The 13,563-nt window shown below is 46.1% G+C and overlaps 1 protein-coding gene across 1 annotated transcript in view; it reads left to right on the top strand.

The window, feature by feature from the left end:
* The window catches only part of Sh3tc2 (SH3 domain and tetratricopeptide repeats 2), a 58,810-nt gene that overhangs the window by 32,644 nt on the left and 12,603 nt on the right, over positions 1-13,563 (top strand). Inside the window, exons 9-12 of the mRNA XM_027402777.2 lie at positions 1,805-1,938; positions 4,536-4,577; positions 4,701-6,398; positions 6,490-6,670. Of these exons, the coding sequence (XP_027258578.2) occupies positions 1,805-1,938; positions 4,536-4,577; positions 4,701-6,398; positions 6,490-6,670 (2,055 nt within the window). The remainder of the gene's footprint in view (positions 1-1,804; positions 1,939-4,535; positions 4,578-4,700; positions 6,399-6,489; positions 6,671-13,563) is intronic.

Raw genomic sequence — 13,563 nt, 5'->3', positions numbered from 1 at the left:
GCCAAGAGGCATCTTTGCATTTGCTCTGGGCCCTGTAACACTGCATTCTCTGTGGTACCTGAATCACACCGTGTATGCTAGGATCCCATACACTTAAGTGTTGTAGGCATTGGGGCCTGATGATTCTCAGAGCTCACAGAGGTGAAAGGTGGGACCAGAATGGCAGGCAGTAAGACATTTCGAAGTCCTCTGTAAATAAGCTGCTGTCTTTCTAGACTGTGGGCTTTATGAAGGAACTTAGGTCCAACTTTCTCTTACACACAGGTTCAAGATCAAGAATTTTTGGGTTTTGAAGAATTTGGTTTTAAATTACTGGATTCTGAACCTGATTTTATACATGTATTTGCTGTGTTTTGTGTTCTGATTTGGCTTTATATTACTTGGTACTGAACCTGATGTGTGTGTGTGTGTGTGTGTGTGTGTGTGTGTGTGTGTGTGTGTGTGCTGTGTTTTGTGTTCTGTTTATACACAATGGTATCTGTGGACATTGAGGCTCAGTGGGCACCTGCTGGAATTTTTAGGTTTAGAACAAGAAACTGGATAGGCACAATTAGTGGTTGGTAGCAGAAGGAGAGAGATATGCTTTTCAAGAGTGGAAGATGGCCAGAACAGGGGAACATTTTAGAAGCTGAAAGGGTCATGTGATACAAAGAATGGGACTTTTACATGTGTATTCTGGGGAGTCATTTGAATAGGGTGGGCTTTTGGTGTATGCTGTCTGTTAACATGAAGTTTATAATGAACCACAGGTTGGTCGGTCACCTTCAGACACTCCAGAGTGCCTCTGCACCTGCAGCAGTGGCTCCAGCCAGTTCTAGCTGGCCTTGGCTGAGGGTGTGGGGTGAGAGGTATGTGATTGAGGTATCTGGCTTTCCTCATTGCCAGCCTTTTTTTTTTTTTTTTTTTTCTTTTGTATTGATTTTGCCACTTTTGTTAAGGCTTTCCCGACCTTGCTCTCTGCCCTACTCTCCTGCCTTAGTCACACTCTGTAGCCCAGGCTGGCTGGTCAAGAACTCACTATGTAGACCAGTGTGACCTTGAATTCAAAGCGTTTCTGTCTCAACCTCCCAAGGAGTACTGGAATTACAGGGGTAAGCCCTCACATCGGCTTGAAAGTGATCTTGCAGCATGATCAGCTAAATACTGGATGTGCTTTGTCTGGCATTTGTAGCTTTCCAATGACCTCTAACAAGCAAGCATGACCTTACAGGTAGGTCACACGCAGGCTGCACTCAAAGAGCTCTTCCATTTATGATTGCTTCTCAGCCCCAGACCCTCCCTCTACTCATTTTCTGTCCCTTAGTAATTTCTTCCCTTTCTTAGTGTCACATAGTGCTGTTCTGTGTTGTGGAGTCAAATCTTAACAACTGTGTAGGGTTCCTTCTGATCACATGGGAGCTTTCTTTATTGTTCTTCTAGACAGGTACCATTTGCCCCTGACTTCCTGGAAATACACTGAGGAGAAAGGAACTTCTTACAGTTTGCTTAAATCCTGACCATCGAGGCACCAGTTCCTGTCACTTCCTTTACAAACTGATGCCACTGGGGATTGAGGGACAGACTTCCTTTCTCTGGGGAGATGGGATTTCAATAGAAGGGTGCTTCCATCTGCCCTTGACCTACTAACCACCACCCAGCTTCCCTTTCTTCTTCCATAGTGAAACACAGACTGCAACCATGAGGAATTGATGTCAGCCATGGACAAGCCCACTCCTCCAAGATTTACTACAGCCCTGTGTGGAGAGAGGAAGATGGGGAGTCTGAAGCCCAGCACTAAACTGTGTCTGTTTTCTGCCCCATCCAGGAGCAAGAACTCTGCCTTTTTCAGTGACGAGGAAAGATGTTCTCTCTGGGTTCCGGGAAGTGACAGGAAGCCTGAGTGTTTGGACTTCTTACATGGGCTTGCTCACACTGACATCACTTCTGTCTACCGGCTTAGTAAGTGTTGCTCTTCAGATTTCAGAGAAAGTTCAGGCTCCTAAAGGCCAGAAAAGAGCCCATAGCCAGGAAGAGACTCTCTCTACATTCTAACCTTGTCTAGAAATTTGGGGCTGCAATTGTTATTCACTTGATGGCCTGGTTTGTGCTTGGTCAACAGAGTTTCCCTGTAGATTTCAGATCTTTCTAGATTGCACATATTGTGTTATCAAGCAACTATGACAGCCGATAAAACCAACTTGCCTTTACCAGGGGTGGTCAGCTGTATTGGCCTTTCATCCCAAGGAAAGGAAGAACTTCCTGAGTCATGGCTAAAGGTCACAGAGCTGACTAGGTACCTATTCACAAATTACACAAACAACCTGAAAGAGATCTCAGAGATAATCTCTCCCCTTATTTTGTAGATTAGGAAACTGAGGCCCAAGAATATTAGTATGTGAGCCAGGAGAACTTCTAGCCAGGGCAGCCCGTTTCATCACACTGCCCTAGATACAAGATGACCCTGAGCTGTTGGATGCATCCGTCTCAGGGGTGGATCTACTGTGCCTAGCATAGTTTTTGGCAATGATGAATGAATGAATGGATGGATGGACGGGTGGATGAACAAAGGAACAATAGCAATTTCCTTATGATGGGAAAGGCCCACTGCTTTGTGTGAAGAAGTATGGTTACTCTCACTGATAAGGCCGAAGAAGGGTTCCTTTTCTCCTACCGCTCAGCGACAGTGGCATGCCTGCTTCTATGCAGCTGAATTAAATGGTTGTCATTTCATGGGACTAGTCAGAGATTTTTCACAGGGGACATTCAGGTCAGTTCCCAGGAAGAGAGGGAATTGGAAACCTTCTTCAAGTATAGGGAGCTTTTGTGAGGAGTAGAAACCCTAGATATCAGCACTCAGCCTTAGCAAAAGCTCTCTCACTGCAGCAATTTGCCAAGGTTAAGCCAGGAAGCCAAAGCTCTGAGCACCTCCTGGTGGGGGAAGCAGAGCTCTGAACATCAAGGAGTACTTGCTCTGGGATGTGGGAGGAGAACAGTGGTTGGTGATAGACTTGGATCTGTTTACTGTTGGCCCATTGCCTGGAAGATCCAAAAGCAGGTTCCAGAAAGCATGTCACTTGTTTAAGGACCAGGAGTCAACTTTCCTGGCTGTGGGCTATGCCTTGTGGTTGTGTAGGCCCTGGCCTCAAGGCAGTCAGTAGAGGAACCAGATTATTAGCAAACGCTAGCTGTTTTAGGGCTGATGCCCTGGGAAAAGAATGCATCTCTGAGTCTTCTCCCATCTTGTGATGAATACATGTGCTTTTTAGTGTCCTGGTTCCAAGAGAAATGGCCACGTGAAGATGGGCACGCGTCTTTCAACGTTAGGGAGTCCAGAGTATGCAAATAGCTTTCTGAGCCAAACCCCTCAGCTCTTCCAGCTTTGGCTGAGGGGCCTTTCATCCTTTCTAAGTTGCACATTGGAATATCTGCAATGGCAGTCCCAGAAGCTCTCCCCACAGGAGAGCAGGAAGTGGCTGGGCTTGATGGGGGTGGGAGGGTTACTGGTCCCAGAGCTCACTGGTTCAAGGTGTGGGGACTGCATTGCTGCTGCTCTCTCAGGAAAAGGTGGTTCTTCTCTCTAGTAGCTGTCCTGAGGGTTGCGTGGCCTTTACCTCCACAGGTCCATTAAAGGGAGACTCATTAGTCAAGAACACACTTTTCTTGCCTGGAATCCATGCATCTTCTTGATTCTTCCCTAGTTTTTTCCTCCACTTTTGTGACATTGGGTAGCTGCAGCATAAGTCACTTGGCCTTTATGATTCTCTCTGCTCTCTGCATTTTACTTTCTTTCTGGAAACAGTGACATGCTATGAACACACCCCTTCCCCCGTCTTGTTTTCTTTTCCCTTTAAATACTGCACCTGTGTGTTCACATCAGTCCTGGGACTTGGGCCAACACCGTGTGTTTTGAGGCGTGAGCCTCAAATCTGTATTTGCAGCATCCGCTGCCCCCCTTGGCTCTGCACCCGCTTCATTCTCTGCCTACACCCGCGACTAGCTCAAGGTCAAAATATCTAAAACCGTGTAGGGTATCTCCATCAAGTTTCTTGAGGGAACAAAACTAGGGGCCTCAGATGCATTTTTGTTCCTTTAAACATGAGCACTTGTGGTCCCCAGTCTTGACACTTGTTAATGCACAGAGAACTCCAGTCTGTGAAATGGATGGATGATGAGTGGATGGAGTAAAGAAGCAAAACGGAGGGAGAGCAGGAAGGAAGCAGGAATGATACCCTGCAGCACAGCATGGTGTAAGTGCCCTGTGATTAAGGTTCTCTCCAGCTCTGCTATGAAGTAACTGAGAGATTTGGGCCTTGCATCTCTCTAGATTGTTTTAACAAGCCCCCATGCTCACACCTCTTGCTTCCACATTTTCTTCTCTGACATGCCCCCACTGTAAAGTGTGTGAGTTAACTGGGATGAAGGAAACTCTAAAACTGATGTTGAAGGGATAAAGACTGCGCATTCCTCTCCTTACTTCAACTCAAAAGCTCCTCAGAGGTCAGTGGCATGTGACGTGTTCTGATCTAATACTAGGTCTGTCCTTCATCTCTACCTAGGTGAGTTAGAATCCATCCAGAGTCTTCAGAATGATCTGAGCGGTGAGTAGTGATCGGGCTGAGCCTTACCTCTTGTCCTCAGGTCAGCTCATCTATCCTCTTGCCAGGAGCTGACTGCCCTAGTTGCAGACACTCAGGAATGCTCAACTCTGCCTGTCCTTACAGCATCTCAGCCTGAGGGCCTCAAGGAGGCCAGGCCTGGTAGGACCTGGGAGGAGCGACTGACCCTGGGCTCCAGACGTTCCAGCAGCTCTGTGGGCTCCAGCCTGGAGGAAGAGCTCCTCTCAGCCTCCTCAGACAGCTATCACCTTCCGGAGCCCGATGACCTTGATGACCCAGAACTGTTCATGGACCTGAGCACTAGTCTAGAAGAGGATGAGTTGGAGAACTTTGCCCCCATCTTGGCTTTTCTGGATCACGAAGGCTACAGTGACCACTTTAAGAGCCTCTATAATTTCTCCTTCTCTTTCATTACTTCCTCGTTTTACAGCTTCTCTGAGGAGGATGAACTACTGGCCTACCTAGAAACCTCAAGAAAGTGGGCCAAGATGAGCCACATGACCTGGGCCCATGCCAGGCTCTGCTTCCTCCTGGGCCGGCTAAGCATCAGGAAGATCAAACTTTCCCAGGCCAGGGTATACTTTGAAGAGGCCATCCGAGTCCTTGATGGGGCGTTTGAAGACCTCTCCCTAGTGTCTGCTCTGTACATCAACTTGGCAGCCATCTACCTGAGGCAGAGGCTGAGACATAAAGGCCCAACTTTGCTTGAAAAGGCAGGTGCTCTGCTAGCCTGCCTGCCTGACCGTGAGTTCAGTGCCAAGAATGAGCTTGACGTGGTGGCCTACGTGCTTCGCCAAGGGATTGTGATGGGGAGTGGCCCTCTGGAGGCCAGGTCCTGCTTCCTGGCCATCCGATTGCTCCTGAGCCTTGGCCGGCATGAGGAGGTTCTGCCATTTGCTGAGCGCCTGCAGCTCCTTTCTGGACAACCTCCTGCCTCAGAGGCTACAGCCACCATGTTGAGCTTTCTGTATGACAAGAAGTATCTTCCACATCTTGCAGTGGCCTCTGTTCAGAAACGTGGTCCCCAGAGTGCCCGGGGGATATCTGCTTCCATTTGGCAGGCCTATCTGGTCCTTCAGAATGCTGCTAAGATCCTTGGTGTTCCTTCCTCAAGCTGGGGTGAAGTTTCTGCACTGGCCTGCCCAACCCTCAGGCAGGCCCTGGCTGCCTGTGAGGAGCAGACTGACTTGAGCACCCAGAGGATCTTGTGTCTCATCCTGTCCAAAATGTACCTCCAGCACAGGTCTCCTGAGGGTTCCATCTACTATCTGAGCCAGGCCCAGGCAGTAGGGAAACTAGTGGGTGAGCAAGAAGCCTTTGAATCGTCTCTCTGTCTGGCCTGGGCTTATCTCTTAGCCAGGCGGGGAAAGAAAGCTCTGGAGATCCTTGAACCGCTACTGTGTTCCTTGAGGGAGACAGAGTGCATGACCCAAAGGGGAGTAGTCCATAACCTTCTGGGACTAGCATTTCAAGATGAAGGCCGGACAAGCAGGGCAGCCAAGAGCTATCTCCGAGCTTTGATCAGAGCTCGGGAGATGGGGAATGTGCGAAACCAGGCTGTGTCTATAGCCAATCTTGGCCACTTGACCCTCAAGTCCTGCATGCGGCAGTCAGCCAGGGGTTATCTTCTGCAGGCTGTCCGGCTGTATTCTGAACTCCAAGCCAGCATGGAGACAGACATGGAATTGATACAAGTGTTACTCTGGTTGGGCCAAGCTCTGGTATCTGAACACCAGCTGGTCCACAGCCGCCTTTGTTATGAAATGGCATTGATGTTTGGCTTAAGGCATCAACACTTACACAGTGAGTATGCCCCATATTGCTGGGAGCATTGGAAAAAAGGATCGGCACATGCTTTGCCCTCAACTCATTCATGTCCCTGCTTTATGTTCAGGTCAGCTTCAGGTCACCAAATCCCTCTGCCATTTCTACAGCTCGGTGTGCCCAAACCCTGATGCATGCATTACATATCATGAACACTGGTTGGCTCTGGCTCAGCAACTCAGGGACCGGGAGATGGAGGGGCGGTTACTGGAGTCCCTCGGGCAGCTTTATCGGAACCTAAATACATCCAGGTGAGTCCCTGCCTTAGGGAGAGATGGTGTTCTTTCTCTCAAGAAGCCAAGTCCAAATGCACATGGTGCATGGATGTTGTGATGGAAAACCTTGGGTCCCGAGGCTGGCATGCAGCACTATCTATCAGCTGGGAGTTCTGTGGTGTTGGACCAGTTATACCTCAGTTTCCTCTTCAGTCAGAGGAGGATAACAATGGCATTTATCTTACAGTGCCACTGAGAAAGATGGATGAGTTAAAGTCCCTGAAGTAGAAGAACTCAAACAGAGTAGGATCCTGGAAGCAAGAGCTGATGTGGAGGCCATGGAGGAGTACTGCTTACTGGCTTGCTTCCTTTGGCTTGCTCAACTTGCTTTCTTATCGAACCCAGAAGTGGAACCACCCATAATAGGCTGGGCCTTCCTTGATCAATCACTAAATCAGAAATGCCCACACACTTGCCTACAGACTGGGTTTGTAGAGGCATTTTGTTAACTGAGGTGCCCTCCTCTTAAATGACTTTAGCTTGTGTCGAGCTGACACAATATTAGCCAGCACAGGCACCAGGGTAACTGTGGGTATGTAGGCAATCAGACAATGGTTAAGCACACAGTGAACTCTCTAAATGTGTTTTTCCTCACTTGCTGTATTTATTTCTGTTCTCCTTTCTCTTACAAAAATAAGATATCTTCTGAGCTTCCTGCTGCCTTTGCCTATGGTTCCAGGGAGGGAATTTTGACATAGACAGCATGGGTGGGGGGTGTCAAAGGAAGGCCTGCCCAGCCTGTCTTGCATTTGTGCCTGCACACGCTAGGAGTCTAGATACCTCTGAACAGACCCCAAAGATGGGTTTCAATGACATTTTGAGGTGAAATAGTTGTATGCAACTTGGAGCTGGGCTTTAGGAAAGTCAGGTTTTAAACAACTGATGCCCAATGTTACCATGTAATTTCAGTTTCAGATTACTCCTGTTCCCAGATCCTGCCAGTCATCCTGTGTTCTCAGCTCTGGTTCAGTTGTCAAGAGTACTGAGAGGGAGAGAGAGACAGAGAGAGACACACAGAGAGAATATATCACTGTTCTTAGATGATGTGGGTGATGTAAAAGAGACATGGAGTAGGAACCACAAGAAGCTAGCAGCTACTAGAAGACTGGCTAGAATTAGAATTCTAGAAACCAAGTCCTGCTATAACCTAATAACAGGTTGCTATGTTCATAGACTCAGTTGGAATCAGGAATCTTCCAGCTGAGTCTCAGACTGGCTAACTATACCAATCTGACACTGGTTACAGAGAGGTTCCTAGTTCCTCCAAAGAGGCTTCATTTTTTTTTTTTTTTTTTTTTTTTTTTTTTTTTTTTTTTAGGCAGATTTCTAAAGCCATGGGCCTTTTAGCTAGGGGGGCATGGAGTCAGAAACCTAAGGTTTTTTGGGGGGTCTGAAATATTCAAAGTATGGTCAGAGTTCTTGTAGGTAGATGTTGTATCAAACATAGAACTAAGCACTTGCTATGTGCTTGTGTGGGCAGCTGAGTGGTAACTGAGTTGCTTAACCCACGGGCTCACCATCCTTGTGTAGCAGTTGTATGCTTCCCTACATTCTGGTAGTTAAGAGAGAGTGGGGGGATGGTTCATTGCCAAAGGGAAGCACTGGCTGGATTGCTCAGGGCTTGGGTAAGGAAAAAAAAAATGGGGTTTGGAGTATGGAGGCAAGCTTTCTAGTGTTTAGTGACAAGATTAGTGGTCAGTGCCATCAATGGGCATTCAGGTGCCCATTCCACATGTTCTTTTTTATTCTGTCCTATGCAGTATTAGACATAGAACAGCATGGACTCCTCTTTAGGGAACACTCACAAACAAGGAACCAAGCATTAAATATATGCTAGGACACAATGATTGGTCCCCAAATAGGAAATGTAGATTTTTCTCCCTAAAATTAAATAATTATTTACAGTAAAAATAGTTAAACCAACATTGAAGATTATGCATTGAAAAACAAGGATTTCTTTGCAAGTTCCTATGCTTCAAGTTCTCCAGGTGTAATTTCTTTTACGATTTAAAATATATTAATAAATAGTTCATATATATGAAAGACTTTATATCCCATCCTCTATATTAAGTTCTAGGTATATTAAATATAATACACATATACCTTAGTTATATGTGTAGGGTTATGATAAAAAGTCTATTATACAATGCAGTGTACTTTTGGCTTGCATTTTTTTTATTTGAAAGTATCACTATGAAATGCCAAGCCAACATTTTTTGAGCCTAAGATCTGTTTTATTGAAAACATTTTCATTTTACTCCAGAAGCAAAAACTAATACAAAAAACTTCCCCAATGAAAGTGAAAAACAAAATAAACAAGTAAAAGACCAATAACTCAAAAAATGCCAAAAACAAAGCAAAATGAAACAGACTCCAAAACAAACACCCCCCCCCAACCAAAAAACAACCAAACCAAACCAAACCAAACCAAACCAAAAACCATGAGTTTGCTTTGTCCTGGCCAACTACTGCTGGGCATAGGGTCTACCCTACAGTCTGGGTAATATACCCAGTGTGACTCCATTGGAGACAAGTGATTTTCCTTTTGCCAGTGGGCAATATTTACAGATAGCTTCTTGGTGAGGGGTGGGATCCCTCTCAGTGATGGGAATCTGTCTCTGAGTAAGCATATTACACCATGGGAGCCTTTCTGAAGTGCTGGGGAGTCCCATAGTCAGGGAAAAAACAAACGATCCCACACAGCCTCCACTGTGTGAGAGTGTGTGTTACTCTTAGAGGTCCTCAAACAGATGTTATCATTTAGGAACTCTTGATAGAAGCATCACTGATGTTTGACCACATGTGATGATGCAACTGAGCCTTTACAGTTTAATTTGCAGCTCAACATACATTTTAGTTTTTTTCTTTTTCATGTAGCTATCAAACTAACAATCATCTCCAGGGCCTCCTCCTTCAAACCCTGTAACATCAGCAGCAGGAATCCTCACTCCTGACTCTCATCCTGCAGTGGAAATCATAAACTTGCTGTGTATCCCTGTTGACACTAAATACAAATGGGACCAGTTTTGTGACTGGTTTCCAAGGCTCATTTATGTCATGTATGTCAATATTTCATTGTTTAACTTTTTTGTTTTTACATTTGTTTGTTTCTTTTCTGTGTGACATTGTGTGTGTGTGTGTGTGTGTGTGTGTGTGTGTGTGTGTGTGTGTGTGTATGTGTGTGTGTAGGTCAGTCCCTTCTGTTCTTCAAGTGGGTCCTAGGGACTGAACTAGGGTTGGCAATAAGAGCCTTTATGTGCTGAGCCATCTTGTTGGCCTACCCTTTATTTTTATTGCTGAACAATATTCTGTGGATGTGTCATATTGGTTTATATCATACCTTAGTTGATGGATATGGAGGTTATTTCCATTTTGTGACTACGGAAAGTAATGGACATTTGTGAACAAGTGAACTTAGGGTTATAGTTCTTTTGAGTATATACCTAGGAATGGGATTACAGAATTATAAGGTGTTATGTTTATTGTTTGGGGAACTCTTTTCCAAAGAGGTCGCACTATTTGCTATCCCTATAACTAACGTGTGATGACCTCACTACCCCCATATCCTCACTATAGTAGCTATTGTATATTTCATTTTAGCCATCCTAGTGGGGTGGGATGGAATCTCATTTTTTCTATTGTGGTTTTATTCTGCATTTACTTATTGACTAAAGATGTTGAACATCATTTCATGGGTTATATATTCTTTTTTGGAGAAATATTTGCCTGAGTCATTTGTCTATTTTAATATCGGGCCCTTTGCCTCTTTATTGTTTGTTAGACCCCCCAGAAAACTCAGGTATCCGGGGTCCCAGGCCACGACCGAGGTCACCCCAATCACCAGGTGGATTCGAGAGCTTGCTGCAAACTGCATGAGGCTTTATTGTTTTTTTTTAACGAGCTAACCCCATGTTAGCTCGGGTCTTTCACCCACCCGCTATGGCGGATGGCTAGCAAAGACAACTCCTAGGGGCTCCTGAGAGATCTTGTAGGACAGCGTAAGGGGAGTGTCTAGGGGAATGCACAGGCTCACGATTGGTGTGCCTCCAGGCTTGGAGGGCTTGCCCTGTGTTGATTGGTCAACTGGTTGTTATGGCCCATAGGCTCTCCCAGGGTGGTTGCTATGCTCTGTTCGTCATTGCTGTGCGCTTGTCCGTAAAGTACACCCAGGGTCGTAAAGCATAGCGCCACCAGCTAACTTCTGATTGGTTCCTTGTCATGAGGCAGACATCTGACTTTCTAGTGTCTAAGACAAGGTCAGACAAGCACGTGTTCGGCTGTTATGGCTGCCAAAAGGGGAGCTGGTCCCTTCATTGTTGACTTAAGACTTAATGTATTCTGGATCCAAGTCTCTCATCACATGTGTGTGCTGCACACATTTCCTCCCCATCTTGCTGTCTTGATTGCCTCATGCAAAGACCTGGGATGCTTGCTATTGTAAGACCCTCGGAAAGCCCAGGCTTCCAGGATCTTAGCCCAGGACCGCGGCCACCCGAATCACAGAATGGAGGCGAAAGCTTGATGCAAATTGCATGAGGCTTTATTGTAGTTTAACCAGCTAACCCCATGTTAGCTCGGGTCTTTGACCCACCCACCATGGCGGATGGCTGGCAAAGACAGTTCAAAGCTGCTGCGTACAGATTTTTATAGGGCAGCATAAGGGGAGTGTCTAGGGGTACGCACAGGCTCAGGACTGGTGTGCCTCCAGGCTTGGAGGGTTTGCCCTGTGTTGATTGGTCAACTGGTTGTTATGGCCCATAGGCCCTCCCAGGGTGGTTGCTATGCTCTCTGCGTCATTGCTGTGCGCTTGTCAGTAAAGCACACCCAGAGCCGTAAAGCATAGCGCCACCAGCTAACTTCTGATTGGTTCCTTGGCAGGCAGACAGGATTACAAATGACTTTCTAGTGACTAACTAATCTTGTCACAAGGCAGGCATCTGACTTTCTAGTGACTAAGACAAGGTCATAGAGCACGTGTTCGGTCGTTATGGCTGCCAAAAGGGAAGCTGGTCCCTTCACTAGATGGTCAAGCTCGATTAGCACTTTATAGGCGATTAGGAAAGCACCTCTATGGATGTACTGGGGAGGGGATTCTAGTGAGATTAGCTAAGCAGTAAAGACCTGCCACAAATATAGACGGCACCATCCCAAAGGCCTGGATTTTCAGAGGCCCTTGCTCCATTGTCATAGAAGTTGACTCATTTCAAAGTTCTTTTTTCTTTAAATTTCTATTTGTCTTTATTTTATGTGTGTGGGTATTTTGCCTGCATGTATGTCTGCATTTTGGTGCCTGGTGCCTGTGGATGCCAGAAGAGTGCATGGGGTCCTCTCGAACTGGACTGACAGATGGTTATAAGCTGCCATGTGGTTGCTGGGAACTGAACCCTGGTCCTCTGGAAGAGCGGCAGTGATCTTAGCCACTGAGCCATCTCTCCAGCCCCTGGGTCTTTTCATTTTAATATTCAGGAGTTCCAGATTTTTAGGTTTGTTTTTGAATTCTTTGGAGGAAATGTTCACTACCAGCAGCATTACCTTCTCCAGACACAACCAGCAACATTAAGAGTGAGATTCAGAAGTACTTTGGGTGTCACAGGAAGTTCCTCCAGATAGAAGGTCATTGTCCCTTTGTAAAGTAGCCATTCCACCAGACAACATGCAGGAATGCTGTACTTAGGTGTATAGATCACCTAATCCTATAGAGAGCTTTTAAATGAGAAAAAAAAGAACAAAGACAAATTAGCAGGTGTCTCCACACCTCTGGGTGTGGTCGCTTTAATTTCTCTTGAAACTTCCTGGTTGATGAAGTGAAAAGGGGAAGCATTCTGAGGTTCTGACTGTCAAATAAAAGAACATGAACAAATGTGTCTGTCAGAGCAAATTTGTCCAGGCATTGATTCCCAGGAAGAACTTATTAAGCAGGTCTTGATGTCATGGACCAGTGGTTCTCAACCTCCTTAATGCTATGACCCTTTAAAACACTTCCTCATGTTGTGGTGATCCCCAACCACAAAATTATTTTCATTGCTACTTCGTAACTGCAATTTTGCTACTGTTATGAATTGTAATGTAAATATCTGATATGCAGGGTTGTCTTAAGTGACCCTTGTGAAAGGGTTATTCAATCCCCAAAGAGGTTGCCAGGCACAGGTTGAGAACCAAGGTCATAAATTGATTTCTTCAGCTCCTCTGACTGGATTTCCATTCTCACCAAATTCAAGATAAAGCAAGCAAAGGCAGGGAAAGAGGAGAGAACACTTCGAGGGAGGGATGGGGGGCAGAATTTATGTGGCAAAAGTCATCTGGGGGTAGGAATGGGAGGTCCTGTGTGGCAGAAGCCATCTGGGTAAAACATTTGAGGAGAGTCCCAAGTATGATGTTTGAAAAGAGGAGAATGGTAGCGAATGGCATTTCAGGTAGCCAGAAATTGGTAGGGCTATGTGAATAACAGGTGGACAGACATTGATGATCCCTGGGACTCTCAGGCAGAGACATGCCCCTCCCCTCTGCAACAAAAATGCAGAGTCGGGTGGGGGCAGCAGGGTACGTGTCTCAGCAGACATCTGGGCTTAAGAAACCATAAGGAAAATCCTGGGCTAGCAGAAATCTGTTGAACATGTGCTGTTTGCAGAGCAGTGTGTCTGTTTTAGGGCAGCCACATGTGGCAGGAAGTTTTGAGGAAGTAGTGAGCTGAAGCGGCCCAATGTCTTGCCTGAGGCCCCTGTGGGGGTTGGTGCCCATGGAGTCTACAGCAGTATTGGCCAACTTGTTTGTCTTTTGTTTTTTGAGACAGCATCTCCTAGAACAGGGTGACCTTGAACCTTTATTTTCCTGCTTCCACCTCATAAGTGCTAGGATTATGGGCATGAGCT

Source organism: Cricetulus griseus, chromosome 2 (genome assembly GCF_003668045.3).
Source record: "Cricetulus griseus strain 17A/GY chromosome 2, alternate assembly CriGri-PICRH-1.0, whole genome shotgun sequence".
Classification (NCBI taxonomy): Eukaryota; Metazoa; Chordata; class Mammalia; order Rodentia; family Cricetidae; genus Cricetulus; species Cricetulus griseus.
Note: the sequence above shows the minus strand (reverse complement) of the source record. Positions and strands in the feature narration are given on the sequence as shown.